At 52.2% G+C, this 18580-nt stretch overlaps 1 protein-coding gene across 2 annotated transcripts in view; it reads left to right on the plus strand.

Moving 5' to 3' along the window:
* Nucleotides 1–10440: 10440 nt before the first annotated feature.
* Nucleotides 10441–18580, plus strand: part of Stac2 (SH3 and cysteine rich domain 2) — a 19576-nt gene continuing 11436 nt past the window's right edge. For both annotated transcript variants that reach the window (XM_026789901.1, XM_013354133.2), the window contains exon 1: nt 10441–10903. In XM_026789901.1, the coding sequence (XP_026645702.1) occupies nt 10814–10903 (90 nt within the window). In that variant the 5' untranslated portion in view covers nt 10441–10813. The remainder of the gene's footprint in view (nt 10904–18580) is intronic.

Below are 18580 nucleotides of genomic sequence, written 5' to 3' on the forward strand. Positions count from 1 at the left end.
AGAGATCCACTCTCCTCTACCTCCTGGGATTAAAGGCGTGCGCCACCCCCACCCCCAGGCTCCTTTGTTGTCTAAAATGTGTGTGTCTGGCATACATATGCTGATGTGCAATGTGGCGGGCAGAGGATAATCTTCAGAAGCTGCTGCTTCTCTCACTTTCCACCACGTGAGTCCCAAGGACTGAACTCGGGTCCTCAGACTTGAAGGCAAACGCCTTTACCCACTGAGCCATCTTGCTAAGGTTTCTTGTGTCCCAGGCTGACCTCAAACTCACTATGCAGTATAGGGTGGCCTCAAGCTCCAGATCCTTCTGCCTCTGCCTTCCAAGTTCTTCCTAGGTGTGTGCCACCATGCCCAGCAAGAGAAGTGCGCTCTGGGCCAGGGAGTCACCTCAAAGTGTCGCTCTGCAAGCATGAAGACCCAAGGTGACATGCTCGGCACCAGACGCGGTGTTGCTGTGTATCCCCAGTACGGTAGGAGCAGGGACCACAGGAGCCGGCAGGGCAGATTCCAGAAGCTCTCTTCTTCAACTAATGGGTGAGGTCGGGGTTCATGGAAAGACCTCGTCCCCAAAAAACAAGGTAGAAAGCAATTGAAGAGACGGGATGTCCTCTGGGCTCCAATTGCACACACATGCATGCCCTGCCCCCCCACATACTTGTGCACACATCAACATGTATACTCGCATACGCCATACGTGGTTTTTGAAAACGGGAATGAGATAGAAAGGGAGGGAGGAGGGGCATGTTGGTGGAGCTGAGTGTGCTCTCTATGACACACTATGGTTAACGCACAGTTCCCGGGGCAAGTATCTTAGCCTTCCTGTGATACACTATGGTTCACGCACAGCTCCAGGGGCAAGTATCTTAGCCTTCCTGAGCCTCATGCTGCACCTACAAGAAAGGGTGTTGAGAATCTCTGCACCACCACTAAGGCATTAGGGAACCCTCCATGTAATCTCTTGTTTTATTTTTCTGGGATAGGATGTCACTATGTAGCCCTGGCTGTCCTGGAACTCACTGTGTAGACCAGGTTGGCCTTGAACTCAGAGATCTCCAGTCTCCGCCTCCCATCTGTGTGTAGTCCTTTTATGCAAATAGGCTTTGAGCTGCACTCCTCCACTCTAGCTTGTCCTTGAATGTGTCTGTGTGTATTTCTCCCGCAGTCATCCTGAACGGGTCTATTTGAATAATAAGCAAGTCTTCCTTGGTTGCTCAATAGAACTTCAAAGTACTTTCCAAACATTTTGCCTCAAGTGACAGATGTTTTTTTCTCCTTATTCAGTTAAATCCCTATTCTACAGATGGGGAAACTGAGGCTCCAGAGTAGATAGCTCTATGTCATATAGTTAGGAGGAAAGAAGATTTGAGCTACAGTCCCTGCTCCTAGTCCCTTCCCTATGCCCAACTCTGCTAGACTAGACAATCACAAGTGGGGCTTTAAAGCCAGTCCCAGGCAATGCTCCAGCCTGAAGATCTAGAGGGACAAAAACAGGTACTCCCTGGCTCACTGACACTCACTCACTCCTCCTCCCCCCTTCACTCCCTCCTCCCTTCCCCCTTCACTCCCTCCTCCCTCACCCCTTCACTCCCTCCTCCCTCACCCCTTCACTCCCTCCTCCCTCACCCCTTCACTCCCTCCACACCCCTTCACTCCCTCCTCCCTCACCCCTTCACTCCCTCCTCCTCACCCCTACACTCCCTCCTCCCTCACCCCTACACTCCCTCCTCCCTCACCCCTTCACTCCCTCCTCCCTCACCCCTACACTCCCTCCTCCCTCACCCCTTCACTCCCTCCTCCCTCACCCCTTCACTCCCTCCTCCCTCACCCCTTCACTCCCTCCTCCCTCACCCCTACACTCCCTCCTCCCTCACCCCTTCACTCCCTCCTCTCTCACTCATTCACTCCTTCCTCCTCACCCCTTCACTCCCTCCTACCTCACCCCTTCACTCCTTTCTCCTTCACCCACCCACTCTCTCTCCCTCCCTTCCCTCAGTCACTCATTCATTCAAAATTCATAAGGAATCCTCAGACTCAGCCATGGCAGCCTCTGCGGAACCCGCCCAGTTTCAGCCTCTCCAGCTGCAAGCTGGGGATAAAATATTTGAATATTTGCATTTTGCTCCTGGGCTGCAGAGCCCTAGCAGAGCACTGCAGGGTAGTGGCTGGCTGCTGTGGCCCTCGGTGGAGGAGGGTGACACCGGGAGCCAGATCTGCATATTCTCCTTGTGATTGGGTGGGCTGCTGCTTATCCGGGAACTCCCTCAGGATGGGTGTCCAGGGCAGCCTGTGGAAAGGGGATGTATGGGGGGGGGGGAGGGTGAAAAGGGAGCAGGGAACCCCAAGAGTGTCAGCTTAGACCATCTTGGGAGAAGCCCAAATCCAGCCTGTATCTTCAACCACTCAGTGAGGCAGGACAGTCAAATAGGTGTTCATCTTGTCCAAGGTCATAAGCTAGTGACAAGATTGCCCACGTCACTCTGGCGAGACCCCACCGTGGCCTCCAGTCACTCAACACCGCTTGCTCTATGATATAATTCATCACCCACTACCCTTGCCTCTCAGTTTGGTAGGTAGGACCTCCTAGCTTAGATGGCCAGCACTGCTTGGGTGTGGGGTGAGCCCCACTGGCCCCAGCACTGAGATGCTGCAGCTGGGCCTAGACTCTGCCAGCCAAGCCTGGAACCTTTCCATCGGCGGCGGCAGCCTGAGGGAGGAGTTGAAGGCAGGCCACATCTCTGTCTCAACATCTCAGCGCCATGAGGCTGGCGCTTCTCCCCCACAGTTGGCTAGAGGCCCCCTCACCTCTAACACAGCCTGTTTGCGCCCACACATCGCCCTCCTTTCTCTTGGGCCACTTGAAGTAAGGGCTCCCGGCCCAGTCTGTGCCAACCCCTGCTTCAGCACGATATTATCCCCAAAGACTTAGGGGACTCACAGTGCTCATCACCCCAAATTCTAACCCCTAGCTCTCCCCTTGCACAGGACTCTACACCCTCTGCCCTCACTACCCCCAAGCTGATGGCATTGCTGTTACCTTGGTAACTGACGCTTTGTGGGTGGGTTGGGGGGAGTGGAGAAAGAAGGCTGTGGTTCGAGACACTCAGAGGCATGACCACCAGGAGCAGCATTCCAGCACAGGGCCAGGGTGGCTGCTGGGACCCCACACAACGCAAGGGCACAGCTGCAACAGCCTCAGGAGAAAAAGAAACAAGAGAGTCTCTGGGAGAGAGGGGGTTGCTTCCTTGAGAAGGAACTGTCCCCACCTCCATGTCCCTCACAGAGAACATGTCTCCTGGGGTTCTAGAGAGTGTGGGGGCAGCAGGGAGGAGGACACAGTCTGGAGCGCATGTCGTTCCCTTCAGGATGCCTGGGGCACATGGGGCCCACAGACAGCTCACTTACGCAGGGTTAGGGACAGTGCCACGGGCACTAGGAAGGCAAGTTCTGAGCCAGCATCCCGAGTGCCAGAGGCTGGTGGCAGCAGGGGCTGGCAGGGGCCCTCCTTCAGCCCCTGGGGGCCTGGCTGTCCCAGATGCCACAGCCGGGAAGTGTGTCAGGTACTTGCGTAAGAGCCTTCTGTGTTTCCAGAAAATCATAATTACTGCTGCCTACCACGGGCCTTAGCTCATGACAGTGGCATCGGCCTCTGGGGTCCCAGACCAGCTGCTGGGGAAGGTAGGAGAGGTTGGGGTGACATCCAGCCTTGATCAGTAGCATCTACAGAGCACACTGTGTTCTCCCCAGCTGGAGTTCAGACTCTACTCCCAGCCAGGATGGATTCCTCCGGCTTAGACACTCCATTCAAAAGCTGGAGGGAAAGACCAGATGATCCTGTTTGTCACTTGAACTGTCCTTGGCCACAAGGTTCAGAGGCCCCTTGGAGGGGGGGGCATTTTTAAGAATAAATTATATCAAGTGGTTCTTCACATCAGGGCGTCTCAAGCTCTGGGGGTGGAGGCATAGACATCATCTTCCCCAGAATGGTTTATTTATTTATTTTTGAGGCACAATCACCCTGTATAACTCTGGTTGGCCTGGAACTCACTTTGTAGACCAGGCTGGTCTTGAACTCACAGAGATCTGCCTTTCTCTGCTTCCCAAATGCTGGGATTAAGCCGGGCGGTGGTGGCGCACGCCTTTAATCCCAGCACTCGGGAGGCAAAGGCAGGCGGATCTTTGTGAGTTCGAGACCAGCCTGGTCTACAAGAGCTAGTTCCAGGACAGGCTCCAAAACCACAGAGAAACCCTGTCTCAAAAAAAAAAAAAACCTAAAAAAAAAAAAACCAAAAAAAAAAACCAAACAAACCAAATGCTGGGATTAAAGGCGTGTGCCACCATGCTTGGCTCTTACCCAGTGAGTCTCAGTCTTTCAAGGATCTCAGCGTCTCTGGGAAGCAGGTGGGATGTTCTGGGCTCCCTGAAGCAGGCAGACCATCTGCTCTCTGGTTTTTTTTTTAAAATATTTATTAATTTATTATGTATACAATATTCTGTCTGTGTTTATGCCTGCAGGCCAGAAGAGGGCACCAGACCCCAATACAGATGGTTGTGAGCCACCATGTGGTTCTGGGAATTGAACTCGGGACCTTTGGAAGAGCAGGCAATGCTCTTAACCTCTGAGCCATCTCTCCAGCCCCTGCTCTCTGTTTTGTGTTCTTTCTCCCAGACAATGTTTACTAGTTCAAAACCTTACCCAGCTTCAACCGGGTTGACACCCTAGAACTCCGTTCACGGCTAAGGGTCCCCGAGGACACTGATGACCCCCTCTAATCATGGTCTTACCTTAGCCAGCTTTTCATTCATCCCAACAAGATGTGGGGAGAGGGCCAGTGGGTAATGGCAGTATCTGCCAAGCCTGAAGACCAGAGTTCGATCCCTGAGTCCATGAGGTAGAAGGCACAAAATGAGAGAATCAACATTTTTTTTTCTCTTCTAACCACCACCGTGTTTGTTCTGACGCGTGAGCACTCGAGTATGTGTGTGTGTGCATGCCAGTCATGGGACACATCTATAATCTCGGGACCTGGGGGGATGAGGCAGGAGGATGATCACGAGTTGAAGCCTGACTAGACTATGTTAACTTGAGCTATCCCAGGCTACAAAATAAAACCTATCTCAAAACAACAAAATTTCTTAGGAGTGTGCCAAGACACAACATTATCACCCCCTATTTTATCTCTCTTGTGTGTGAGGGGGAGTTTGAGACAAGATCTCACTGTGTAGCCTGGGCTGCCCTGGAGCTCACTCTATAGCCATTTTTAGTCACTTTTTGTTGCTGTGATTAACACCACGACCAGAAGGAACTCAGTGAGGAAAGGGTTTCTTTCACCTTACCCTTTACCATCCGTCATGGAAGGAACTCAAGGCAGGCACTGAAGGAGAGAACATGGAGAAGCATTGCTGGCTGGTTTGGTCCCTCCCAGCTCCTGCTCAGCTAGCTTCCTTAGAGAACTCTGGACCCTATGCCCAGGAGAGGCACTGCCCACAGTGGGCTAGACCCTGCTCCATCAATCAACACGAAAATGCTATGCAGACATGCCCATAGGCCAATCCGATTGGAGGCAGTTCCTCAGTGGAGGTGTATCAATGTGGCAACTAAGATTAGTCATGTAACCAAGGCTAGACCCAAACTTAGAGCAATCCTCCCACCTCTGCTTCCCCTCCAGAGTGCTGGGGTTGCCTGTGTGGACCACCACCCTCGGTCATTCCAACCTAATCAAATCCATTTCAGCCATTCTAAAAAGAAAACCAAAGCTGCTCCCAAATTAAGGCTCTATCTGGTCAGAAGCAAAGGTCAGATAGGGATAAGAATGAGCCCTTGAGGGGCCGGACGTTGTCGCATCCTTACAGGGATCTGGTTGGGCCCCGCCACCCGCGTCTCAGGTGTCCCGAGTGTTTCTGCCACTTGTACAGTTCTGCTGCCCCCTAAGAAGCCGTCACCAATCCCCTCTCCCCTCTTGAGGGGGGCCCTTCGGTGTGGAACTGCTGGCTACCCTTCCAGACACCTGGCTCTCGCTCTGCCTACCCCACATCTGAGCGGGGACAGTGGTCCTCCTCCCTGAGTAGCAGCCCTGGCTGCTTTGGCTGTGTCCCTGCGCCACTGCAGTGGGAGTAGTCAGCTCTGAAGCAATGACTCACACTTAGTTCATGAAAGACTGTTCTGAAATACAAGAGCTGCAGCCAGGAAGGACATCCAGAGGTCATGGGATCCAGCCCCCTGCCTTCTCCACCGTGGCCCCACAAATGCCTGGACCAGAAACTCCCTGGAGGGGGGTGTCTACCGACTTCCAGACTCCTGGGTTTTCCTTGATGAGTGGTACCACCTGTTCCCCTGGGAATTCTTCCCTGTGGTTAGTCAGAAGCTCTGCCTATGGATAGTCACTTCTTGGTCACTCCGTAAACTAGATGCCAGGCTTCAAATGGCCAAGGCATTCCTCCTTCTCCCTTGGGTAAAGTACTGGAAAAGCACAGCTCTCCCAAAAGAAAGGAGAGAAAGGGAAAAAGTCAGCTGGACTTGCCTATTCTAAGTGATATTCTGGTCACTCGTACCTTCTCCAACAGCAATTTAGAGTGGCAGACAGTGACGTAATCACCATTCGTCATCGTTATTACACTTATTTATGTGTGTGTGTGTATGTGTGTTTGCACATGTGTGCCCTGGCATGTATGTGGAGGTCAGAGGGTCAGAGGTAATTTTTGTTTTTCTTCTTCTCTTTTCTTTTCTTTTCTCCCCCCACCCCCCAGCCTGAGACAGGGTTTCTCTGTGTAGCCCTGGCTGTCCTGGAACTCACTCTGTAGACCAGACTGGTCTTGAATTAAAAGATCCACCTGCCTCTGCCTCTCCAGTCCTGGGATTAAAGGTGTGCACCACCACAACTCAGCTTGAGTTCAATTTTAAGGAGTCCATTCTCTCCTTCCACCATGTGGGACCCGAGGATCTAATTCAAGTCATCAGACTTGGAAGCAAGTGCCTTTATCTTATGGGTCTCCCTCCCCCATCCCACCTCTCCCACTGTCAGTCAGTCTTAAGTGGCACAGGACGGACTCAATATGTAAGGGGGGTGACTTTGAACTCCCACTTATCTTGTACATACCTCTTCATGGGTGGCATTATAGGCATGTGCCAACACTCCCTGTTTATGTGATAGTGGCATTTTACATGCTGACACTCCAGCCCCACAGTTACCATCTCACAGGTGACTTAGTTACATACCCACAGCCTTCATATTAGTTGTTGACTGATAGACTCTATAGACCAATCTGGTAATGGGGAGATGATGGCTCCGTGGTTAAGAGCACTGGCTGCGTTCCAGAGGACCCAGGTTTGGTTTCCAGCACCCACATGGTAGCTCACAACTGTCTGTAACTCCAGCTTCAAGGGGTCCAATGCCCTCTTCTGGCCTCCACAGGCACCATACACATACATGGTACATAGGCATAGATGCAGGCAAAACATCCATATACACAGAATAAAACAAAAAGCTTTTTTTAAGGGCCAGAAGAGACAGCTCAGTAGTTAAAGAACTGGCTATTCTTGCAGAGCACCAGGTTCCATTCCCAGCTTCAGGCTTCCAAGACACCAGGCATGCACATGGTACACATACATACATACATACATGGAGCCAAATATTCATACATATAAAATTAAAAAATTAAAGCAGGGCTGGTAGTGTGTACTCAGGAGGCTGAGGCAGGTAGATGTGAGTTCGAGGCCAGCCTGGTCTACATATTGAGTTCCAGGTTGACCAGGATTACACAGAAAGACCCAACAGGAAGCATGTTCATATTTTGCAATGCTGGGAAATGGGAAATGAACTCCGGGCTTTGTGTATATTAGGCAAGTTCTCTACTACCAAACCGCAGTCCTTCCCTAGTTTCCAATTCTCATTAAGGAATAATGTCTTGGCCGGTGGTGGCGCACGCCTTTAATCCCAGCACAAGGGAGGCAGAGGCAGGCGGATCTCTGTAAATTCCAGGCCAGCCTGGTCTACAAAGTCAGTTCCAGGATAGCCAAGGCTGTTACACGAGAAACCCTGTCTCAAAAAACCAAAACCAAACAAAAATAGTGTCTCAATAACTTGCTAAGGAGGTTAATTAATCTTTCTTTAATGCAGGCAGGCTTTGAATTTGTGATCTTTTTTCCTCAGCATCCTGAATACCTGGGATTACACTATGCCTGATGACTCTCAGAGTGTGATGAGCATCCAAAATCTAAACTACCTAGGGAAGGGAACTTGAACGGACAATGGGGTTACAATCCTCCGAGCGACCAGAAGGTCCTCAGGGGCTGACATGGAGTGTCCCTTTGTGGAGAAAGGTTTGAGAGCTGAACTCAGTATCCACCTCGGCTCCTTTCAGGAGAGTCCGGAGCCAGAGGAATCCTGCAGCTGCAGTCTCGCTGGAGGGGAAGGGGAGCAAGCCCCCACAACAGTGAACCCACACACCTGCCCTTGTCCTATTTCTGCCACTGGCAAACAGATCTCTATTCCTGGACACAATAACCTGAGCAGCGCTCCAAGGGTGATCTCATCCTTGAGAGGCTAGCCACTCTGCCCTTCAGGCCTCACGTGAAGCTGGATGCTGTCATCACCTGGGTCCCCGAGTGCCACCGCCAGCAGCAGAGGAAGGGGCATGCATGCACCCAGAAGTCTCTCCATCCATACATTGTGAGATGAAGTTAGACTCAGGGCCAGAAGGCTGCTGGAAAGGAGGTGCTGGAAGGCTTGGGAAATCAGCCCCAGTTTATGGCCACACATTAGAGAAGCACCTTCAGACTGGGTGGGAGAGAACACCAGTCAGTCCCTATACTTGACCAAACTCAGTTGGTTCAGGATTTTAAGAGGGGCCTATTTTCCTGCGACTTGGGGACTTCCTGAATGAGGGTGAAGCCCACCCCTTTTGCTCTAGACAGAAAGACTAGAAAGGATCATAGTTGCCTGACTTACTTTCCATCTACAGGGAAGAACTGTCAGCTTTGGGTTTTTTTCTTTTGGTTTAATTATTATTTCCTTTTGAGACAGAGTCCCACTACGTAAGACCTGGCTGGTCTGAACTTACTATGTGGATGAAACTGGACTTCAACTCACAGAGACATGCCTTCCTCTGGCTCCTAATTGCTGATGCTATAGGCATGCACCTGGATTGGCTTGAGTTTTGACCTGGGGATGGGGGCTGGAGAGGAGGCTCATGGGTAAAGAGCACTGACTGCTTAAAGGACTTAGGTTCAATTCCCAGCATCCACAGGGCAGCTCACAACTGTCTCTAACTCCAGTTCCAGGAAATCCAACACCCTCACAGACGTACATGCAGGCAAAATACCGAAGTACATGAAATAATTTCTTTTTAACAAAGTTGTCTTCAGTCTGTGATCCCAACATTAGGGAAGTTGAGGCTGGAAAATGAAGAGTTTGAGGCCAGCCTAGGCTACATAGTAAATTCCAGGCCAGCCTGGGCTACATAGAAAGATCCTCCCCCAAAAATAACAAAAAAAAAAAAAAAACAAAAAAAAAACCAGGGGTTGCTGAGATAGTTCAGAGGGTAAAGTACCTGTCATTCATGATCCTGACTTTATCCCCAGCATCTGTTAAAAACGGCCAAATTCACCTCGTTAGGAAAGTAGAGAGAGGGGGTTTCTGGGACTCCAGGGTCAGTCCAGTCAAATTAGCTCACAGTGAGAGACCCGACTCCCACTTTATGGTGGAAGGCTTCTGAGGAGTGACACCCAAAATTAACCTCCGGCAACTACACTCACACATGTGCCACTCATGTTCTACACACACACACACACACACACACACACACACACACACACACACACACTCAGATGTACACGCGTGCGGATCGTATACACACACCAAACAACAGCCTGTTCTCACTTTAGGAAACGCCTAAAAGTCTAGTAGTGCTGTTAACATTTAGTGAACTCCCTTCCTGAGCAGAAACGGTGAACGGGTGAAAGGGTCAGTGGGTGAACGGGTCCTGTCTTTTACTCTGCCAAGATGCAGCATCTTCTTATCTGCACTATCAGAACGCTGTAACTTTTCCCTCTCGGCTTCTATACTGCAGCCCCGAATTATTCGTATTTCCAGACGCTACCATGCTCGACCCAGCCCTTCTTCAGTTTTGTCCCGCAACCCCCTTCCATTTCGGGTTTTTCAGTGTCAAGCTACCCCACCCCACCACTTATTTATCCTCCAAACCCCACCCCATCTGGTCGAGCCCCCCAAGACTCCACCCAGCTGTTCCTTCTAGCCACCTCCGCAGCCAATAGCTGAAAACCTTGATTTGCATAGCTGCGCGGGGGCGCGGCGGAGGAAAGGGGGAGGGACCAGGCGACCTCCTAAATCAAAGTTGGGAGGCTAGGACTGGGCGGAGGGGCCGCCGGGTGCAAGGCTGGGGCTGGCGGGGGGAAGGGGAGGGAGATGGGGGGCGGGCGCAGAGGACGGCGGAGCCGGCCGGACTCGGACAGCTCCGTCGCTCCCTCGCTCTGCTCATCCGCGCATCCCCACTTCCCTCCTCCTCTCGCAGAGCGCAGCATCCTCTGCAGACCCTTGGTCCTCAAACCCCGGGTCGCCCCGCTCCCGCGGCTCGTGGTAATTGCCTCCTTTTCAACCCGCCACCTGGACAACTTTCTCCTCTGGTGCCTGGGGTTAGGGGGCTGCTTTGCCAGGGAAGGTTCCCCCTGAGGGTCACTGGAGAGCAGCCACTGGAAAAAGGCTTGAGATTCCCAAAGTGACGCCCGCCACCCACAGCCTGCCCCTGGCGGGTCTGCCGTCGGATCTCCGCACCCTCTTTTCCTTTATATCCAACCATGACCGAAATGAGTGAGAAGGAGAATGAACCTGATGACACGGCCACCCATACTCTCCCAGGGACCGTCTCCACCCTCCAAGAAACCAAGGTAAGTCGGGGGGCGAGAGGCCTGGCCCCGCCCGGGGAATCTCTGGCTCGGAGCTCTGGTCACAGTGGCGGGTCCCCTTGGGGTCACGGAAGCTAAATGCGGCCCGCGTGATTCCTAAGGCTGCGCGCCATACCCGGGAGGGAGGAGAGGGTTCGCGATGAGGGGACCCAAGGAGCTGATCACAAGACCACGACCCTCCGGTACGCGCGAGGCGCGCCGACGCGCTCTGGCTCCCTCCTGGGCGGTTGTAACTCGGCTTTGTTGGAGGGAATCGGCGCAGCGGAGGCGCCGGGCGTGTGTGGCCGTGTGTAGCGGGTGGGGGCCGGTGTACGCGCGCGTGTGTGCGTGCGAGGCGCACCCCTCCTGTGGCCGCCAGATCGGTGTCTGCGGCTCCCCGGTTCCTCTCTCTCCGGTCTCTCTGAATCCGTTTCCACAACCGTCTCCTCTCTCTGGGCGTGCGTCTCTCCGCTTCCCTACGTGCTTCTCCGTGTGTCTCCGGTGTCCCTCTCTGACCCACAGCAGTCTGGCATCTACCTCGCGGACGGGTTAGCCTGGGAGCCCCGGAGGCCGCGGCCCCGGGTGCGCAGCGTTAGAGTCGGTGCTGGGGGCTGCGGCAGCTCGGCCGTCGGTGGCGGGCGGGGACCCGGAGCGTTGCGGCTCCAGAGCCAGAGGCGGCCCCACCCCCCACTCGGAGAGCCTGGAGAGGGGAGGAGAGAGGGCAGAATCAAAAGAAGTCATCGTAATTAATGAATGTCATAATTAACCCTAATTATGTATGATTGTTACTCTTGTGGGAGTCACAATGAATAAATTATTCTCCTGTGAAGGCAGGCGGAGCCCAGACTGCAGGAACTGAAAGGGTTGGGGGAGGCCACATTCCGCCTCCCAACCCTAACGTGTCTACCCCCCTCCCCAACTTCTAGGTGCTCAGGAAGTTCTGTGGGAAGGTGCCCGAGCAGCTCCAGAATGGGAAGAGAAGGGGCTGTAGGAGGGAGCCCTTATCCGTCCCTAGACTTCAGGCCAAGACTCCCTCTTTTTTTACCCCGTCCACCCTGGTGTTTGTTACCACCCTGGTCCTGTAACCAGGAGGGGTGTGCGAAGCAGAAATGGGTGGTGTCTTGGGGCTCCCTGGGGTCATGAACTCTGGCACAGCTCTTCCCACGACCCTCTTCCACCTCAGTCCACCTGGACGACCCCTCAGTACGTGAGGTTAATTCAAGGTCAAGGTCATTACCGCAGTGGGGAGTTGAACAGGGAGAGTGGAGGTGGCCTGAAGCTCTCTCCGGGTAGCTACCCGGCGCTGCCTGGGTCTGGAGTCCAAGTCTTGCTCGGTACCCTTGGCTGGCGTAGCAGTCACTGTGTATTCCAGGCTGACCTCAAACTTAGTGAGCCACCATTCCTGAGCCCCCCACGTTCAAGATTCAGCACACACTTGGCCTTCTGATTCCTTTTAAAAGTGAGACTCTGACTCCTGGTCGGCATTTTAGACCCCTTAGGGTGCCAAATCTCTCCTGGCAAGGATTGAAATGGGAGGGTATTGCTTGGGTTATCTGAGGTACAAACGGGATCCTGGGAGCTGGACCTCTCGCCGAGTTCCAATTCTTCAGCCTCCTCACCTGCTCTGTTGTCATCCTGGGCAGATATACAGTCCCCCTGCTGCCCTTCTGAGAATGGAGGGGCTCCCAATGCCTGGCACATGAGAACCCATCTGCCTCCTGCCCCTCCTTAGGAATTCCCCAAGGCAAGCAGGAGCCTGGAATGGTGCTGCCTCAGCAATCCCACAGGCTGCTTGCTCAGCTGTGTGGGGAGTGGGGGTCAGACCCAGGCAGGGCCTTGTCTCCCTCCTCCAACCCAAGGACCCTCCAATGTCATCTGCTCTGGGTCAGAGCCACAGAAGGTCTGGAAGAGTAGAGGGGAGGGTACCATACTGGCCCACTCTGTGCCAGGCCATTTGGACCCCAGCCTTGCCCCCCTTCATCCATGTGAAGGCCTCTAAAATAACCTCTCAGACAGGACTGGGGTATGCCAAGAGGCTGTCTATGAGGTCATTTCATAGCCCCCTTCCAGCTCTTCACCAAAGAAGTTTGTGCCTCTAGACTCCAAGGAAGGAAAGACAGGAAGAAGGAGGTTGCCCACCCAACTCAGTGCGAGGCAGGCTCAACAAGGGTCGGGTGCCCAGAAGCCAACATTGTGTTCTTAGTCATCAGCTTGGGGCCCCCAGGCATTTCTTGCCAGTTGGAACCCAGTGTCTTGCTTAGTCTGTGGCAGGGTCTCAGCCTTGTACCCAGCCTACTCAGTGATCTAGGTAGGCCCACCTTCTCTTAGGGTTCTCGTTCATCCCATAATATTGCTTATCGCCCTCTGTGGTGTTATCCTGGAAGACCCCACCATGCCTTCTTCACCATCTGAATCATCTTGCACCACATCCGACACCACCCACTGCCAGCTGCCTAGTACTGTTTCAAGAGATGGCATGGGAAACTGAGGAAAAAAGGAACCTCCAGCGAGCTTTAAGGGAGAGGACGCTGGGAGATGGGGCTCCTGCTCTGAGGAGCTCAGAAGAGACCTGGTGACCTGGGCCACACGCCAGACAGGCTGCAGGTGCACTGGGAGGGAACTGGATCCAAATGAAACAGCTTACTAAGGTGTATGCCAGAAATGGATCCCTGGCACTGGGGACGCCAAGACAGCTGGTAGGGTCTGGTAAGATGCTTATCAGGTGTCTTAATCAGCGTTCTATTGCTGTGAAGAGACACCATGACCATGGCAACTCTTTTTAAAGGAAAACATTTCATCAGGGTTGGCTTAGAGTTCAGAAGTTTAGTCCATTGTCATCTTAAGGGGAAGCATGGCAGACATGGTGCTGGAGAAGTAGCTGAGGGTTCTACATCTGGATCAGCAGGCAGCAGGAAGAGAGAGAGAGCGACACTCAGCCTGACTTGAGCTTGTGAAACCTCAAAGCCCACCCCGTGACTTCCTCCAACAAGGCCACATCTACTCCAAAAAGGCCACACTTCCAATAATGCCACTCCCTATGAATCTATGGGGGGGGGCTTTTTTTTTTCAAGACAGGGTTTCTCTGTGTAGCTTTGAAGTCTGTCCTGGAATTTTCTCTGTAGACCAGGCTGGTCTCAAACTCACAGAGATCTGCCTGCTTCTGCCTCCTGAGTGCTGGAATTAAAGGCGTGTGCCACCATTGACAGATATAGAGGTAATTTTTATTCAAACTCCACATCAGGTAAGGGTATTTACCACCAATCCTGAGTTGATCCTCAGAACCCACCAACATGGTGGAAAGAGAGACCTAACTCCCACAATTTGTCTTCTGACCTCCACATACGTGTCATGGAATGATCATATGTGCACACCTGTAAACACACAAATAAGTAAATACATGTAAAATGGTGGGGACAGCTACAGAGGCCAGGATGCTAAGAAGCTGGAATACCTGACCTGGCAGAGTCACCAAACTCATATCTCTGGAGTAAGCAGGACATTGTTGGGGGCCCACGTTGAGGGGCATCTGTCAAGGTCCAGCCTCAACAGGTTTCACACGTTCCAGGGTAGGGGCATGTGGATTAGAAATGCCAGGCAGACAACACAGAGATACAAAAGAAAAAGACAGAGACACGGAATAGAACAGGGAGGGCAATCCAGTGAACACGAATTTGCCCACATTTGTTTTCCAAAAGCTTGTACGCCCCAATCCAAAAAGGGGAGAGGCAAAAGACTGCTTTAAGATGATACAAAGAATAAACAGAGCAATTACCTCTTCAATCCCTGAAGCATACCCTGAGTTAAGTATTCTGTGTGTTTAGCCAGAACGTGCAGTGACTACACTTTAGGTCAAGTATCCTGTAGGCAGCCACTCCTCGGGCCAAACCTCCTGTCACCTACTTGAAGGAGCAGGAATGTGTCTAAACTCTCTGACTTTTGGTAAAGGTGGAATAGATCCACTTCTGTGGGCCGCCTCAATACCTAAACCAAGTAACCACATCCTAGGTCAAAATAACTTCATTAGTAGCCACACTTTAAGTCAAACCATATATGTATACACACACACACACACACACACACACACACACACACACATATATATATATACATATGTCTGAAGGAGCAGAATAGGCCTGAACACGCTGACCTCGGTGGAACAGATCCATTTCTGTGGGTTCCCACAGGCATCAAGGCATTTACAACTATGTCCTACCTGCCCTCTGGCCCTCTGGCCAAAGCCCTTGTCATCTTCCCATCACCGAGATGGCAATTCCATTTTTTCCCCTCTTTTCTGCCCTCCTGGAATCTGGGGCCCACAGCTGAGTTAGGAAATCCGCAGGCAGAGGGAAGGCTGCCCTGATGCCCAGGAACACTGTGTTCCAGAAAGGTACCCTTGCAGAAGTGGCCATTGGCATGAATCCCAGAGAGGGGGTATACCAATAAAGGGTGTAGGCTAGATTTGGGGGGAGGGACTTAGATTTACAGAGATCACTCCGGAATTAATGGCCTTGGGAGGGGGACCATGACTGATGCCTTCACATATTGGAATATCTGCTGTGGTTAGGAGGAAATGGCCTAGCCAGAACAAGGGAGTATTGGGGGCTGACAGGCAAAAGTCACAGGAAAGGAGGTTCCAGCACTATATAGGGAAGCACTCCCTAGCAACTGCAGCTGCCCAAAGATGGAATGAGTATCCCACAAGGGCGTTTGCACCCCATCCCAAGAGGAGACCGAGGGCATCTATTCAGAAACAATGTAACCAGAGCAATGGTGGGGTAGGGTGGAGACTGATTTAGGTGTCTAGCATTTCTGGTCCCTTCTAACCCTGAATTCCTTGATTGACACAATAGGCAAGTCCATGGAGGGGCTGAGGGAAGGGAGGAGCCAAGGCAACAAGACATTCCTGGTCATCTGATCTGAGCAGCCTGAGCCACCATTCAGGCCCTGACCCTGGTCCTTGCCAGCTGAGGACTTGCAGTGGGAGAGATTTAACTCCTTTGACAGCCATTCCTCATCTGAATCATGGGACAATGACAGTCTCCCCTGTGGGTGTCTCTGGAGCCCATGGCAGACTGTGTATCAGTTGCTAGCCCAGATCTGGTGTTCTGATGCTGAGAACCCTGTGTGGAGCCCAATTTCCGGTTGGTTGATCTGTCTGGGCCCAGGGTGGCTGCCTCCTTCTTGGATGTGGGGAAACTGAGGCTCAGAGAAAGGAAGTAAAGTGATTGATACTCCAAAAACAGGTTATTTTTACCCTACCCCCAGACATCTCTGAAATTTTACCTCCTGTGTGTTCTATGCCTTGAGGCCCCTGAGCAGGACATTGGCCGCTGGAAGTGGGGTCAGAAAGGGTGGCGGGGGTATTGGTGTTCCTTTTTCTCTTGGACCCCATCAAAGCCCTACCGCCCTATCTGGCACTGGCAGCCGCGGCCTGACCTGAGCTGGTATACGTAGTCTAGTTCTTCATTGTCTTTTTTGGCTTGCCACCAGTGCTCCTGCGCACGGGCATCTGGGGCCCCAGGCCTTGCTTCTCATCGATGCACAAAGGAGCCCACAGTGCTGTCCAGGAAGCTGAGTTTGGAAAGGAATGAGCAACTCAGTGTGCCAGACACCCCAGGGCTCTGGCCTCCCAGCTGGCACACAGAGTCTGCCCTGTGCCCAAACATCCCCTCTGCTTCTCCCTCCATTTTGCCGCCTGCTGGCTTCTGGGAGGCTGGAGGGGCCACTACTTCCCTCTCTTTGGCATACGCAGGTGCTAGGCAGACAGCCACAGCACATAGGCTGCCTGGCATGCCAGCTGGGAACCCTGGCCAAGACTCCCTGCCTGGAGCCTGGCCTAGGCCCCCCCCCCCTTTTCTATCCTGGTGGAAAGGGATGGGCAGAAATAAGGTAACTCTCCACAGGAAGAGAGAGGGGCGAGGCTCTGGATAAGGAGGCCACCATACCTTGCTCTGGGCAAACTCAGTGAGGGATGTGAAGAACTCCAGCCTCACAGCAGAAACAGCCCCTGCTCCACAGCCAGTGATGTATTGGGCAGAGGCATAGTGACTGAGTACCTACTGTGTGGTGGGGACCTTGAGGACTGGAGGTGACAGGTCCCCTGTTTCGGTCTCAGGAGGAGTTAGAAAGTGACATGAGGAGCGGGTCAGTGGTGGCACACACCTTTAATCCCAGCACTCGGGGCAGATCTCTGAGCTCCAGGCTAGTCTAGTCTACAGAGTGAGTTCGAGGACATCTGAGGACACCCAGAGCAACCTTGTCTTCAAAACGAAAAAGAAGTTGACAAGAAGAACCTGAGCTGATGCAGTTCTGACCTAGGGCAGGCTCAGAGAGTACCTGTAGCAAGCCTTTCTTTGTCCCACCAGCTCCCAAATAATGACATGGAGACTTCTTATCAGTTATGAGAGCTTAGCCTATAGCTTAGACTTGTTTCTAACGAGCTCTTATAACAAATCAATCCATTTCTATTACTCTATGTTCTGCCACATGGCTTGTAGCTATTACCTCTCCTTCTGCACATCCTGCTTGCCCTGGATCGCCTGCCATCTCCGCTTTTCTTCTTCCCAGAGTCCCCGCTGTCCCTGGAAGTCCCGCCTATACCTCCCGCCTAGCTGTTGCCCACTCAGCTTTGTTACACCCATCCCAGCAACTCATCTTCACAGAGTGTACAGACATCCCACAGCAAGCATCAGAGGAGAAAATGGGTCCACTGATGGACTGGTGTGATATTTGGACATCATGTGAACGTGTATTTGCTGGGATTGGTGTAATAAAAAACAGAACGGTCAATAACTAGGCAGGAGGTGTAGACAGGATTTCTGAAGAGAAAGGAAGAGGAGGAAGAACCTAGGCATGCAGGAGACATCAACAAAACTTGAAGGAAGCTGGACATACAGAAGGAAAGAAAAGTAAAAATTCGCATGGTAAAGTATAGCTTAATAAAAGCAGGTTAATTTAAGTTGTAAGAGCTAGTTTAAAACAAACCTAAGCTAAGGCCGAGCTTTCATAATTCAGACTAGGTCTCCATATCGGTATTTGTGAGCTAGTGGCCCAAAGAAAAATCAGACTACATATGGCATCCAGCGTGGAGGCTCAAATATCCAAACAAAGCTAAGGAAAGTTCTGAGCAAGGAACAGACATGGATTCCTAGTCATGCAGTCTTTCAGGTAGGCTGACGCTCAGTGTACAGAGACGCAGCTCCTGGACGCTGCCTGCAGGCTTGAACCAGCCAGCGTCATGCACTGGCACCATGCCCTACACTGAGGCACACATGGCAACTGACATGCTAGTTTAGGCTTTCCCTCACAGGATCAGAGGACACTGCAGACACTTAGTAAAGCCAGGTCCAGACACGAAAACCCTCTAAAAGTATGTTGGCTGTTTTGTTTGTTGGTTGGTTGGTTTATCGAGACAGGGTTTCTCCGTGAAACAGTTCTGGCTGTCCTAGAACCCACTCTATAGACTAGGCTAGCCTCAAACTCACACAGATCTGTCTGCTTTTGCCTCCCAAGTGCTGGTATTAAAGGTGTGCACCACCACTGCCTGACTAAAAAGTATAGCACATTTGAAAACGTTCTTAGGGCTCTGGAGAGATGGCTCAGTGGTTAAGAGCATTGCCTGCTCTTCCAAAGGTCCTGAGTTCAATTCCCGGCAACCACATGGTGGCTCACAACCATCTG

The sequence above is a fragment of the Microtus ochrogaster genome, unplaced genomic scaffold, assembly GCF_000317375.1.
Source record: "Microtus ochrogaster isolate Prairie Vole_2 unplaced genomic scaffold, MicOch1.0 UNK31, whole genome shotgun sequence".
NCBI classification, from domain to species: domain Eukaryota; kingdom Metazoa; phylum Chordata; class Mammalia; order Rodentia; family Cricetidae; genus Microtus; species Microtus ochrogaster.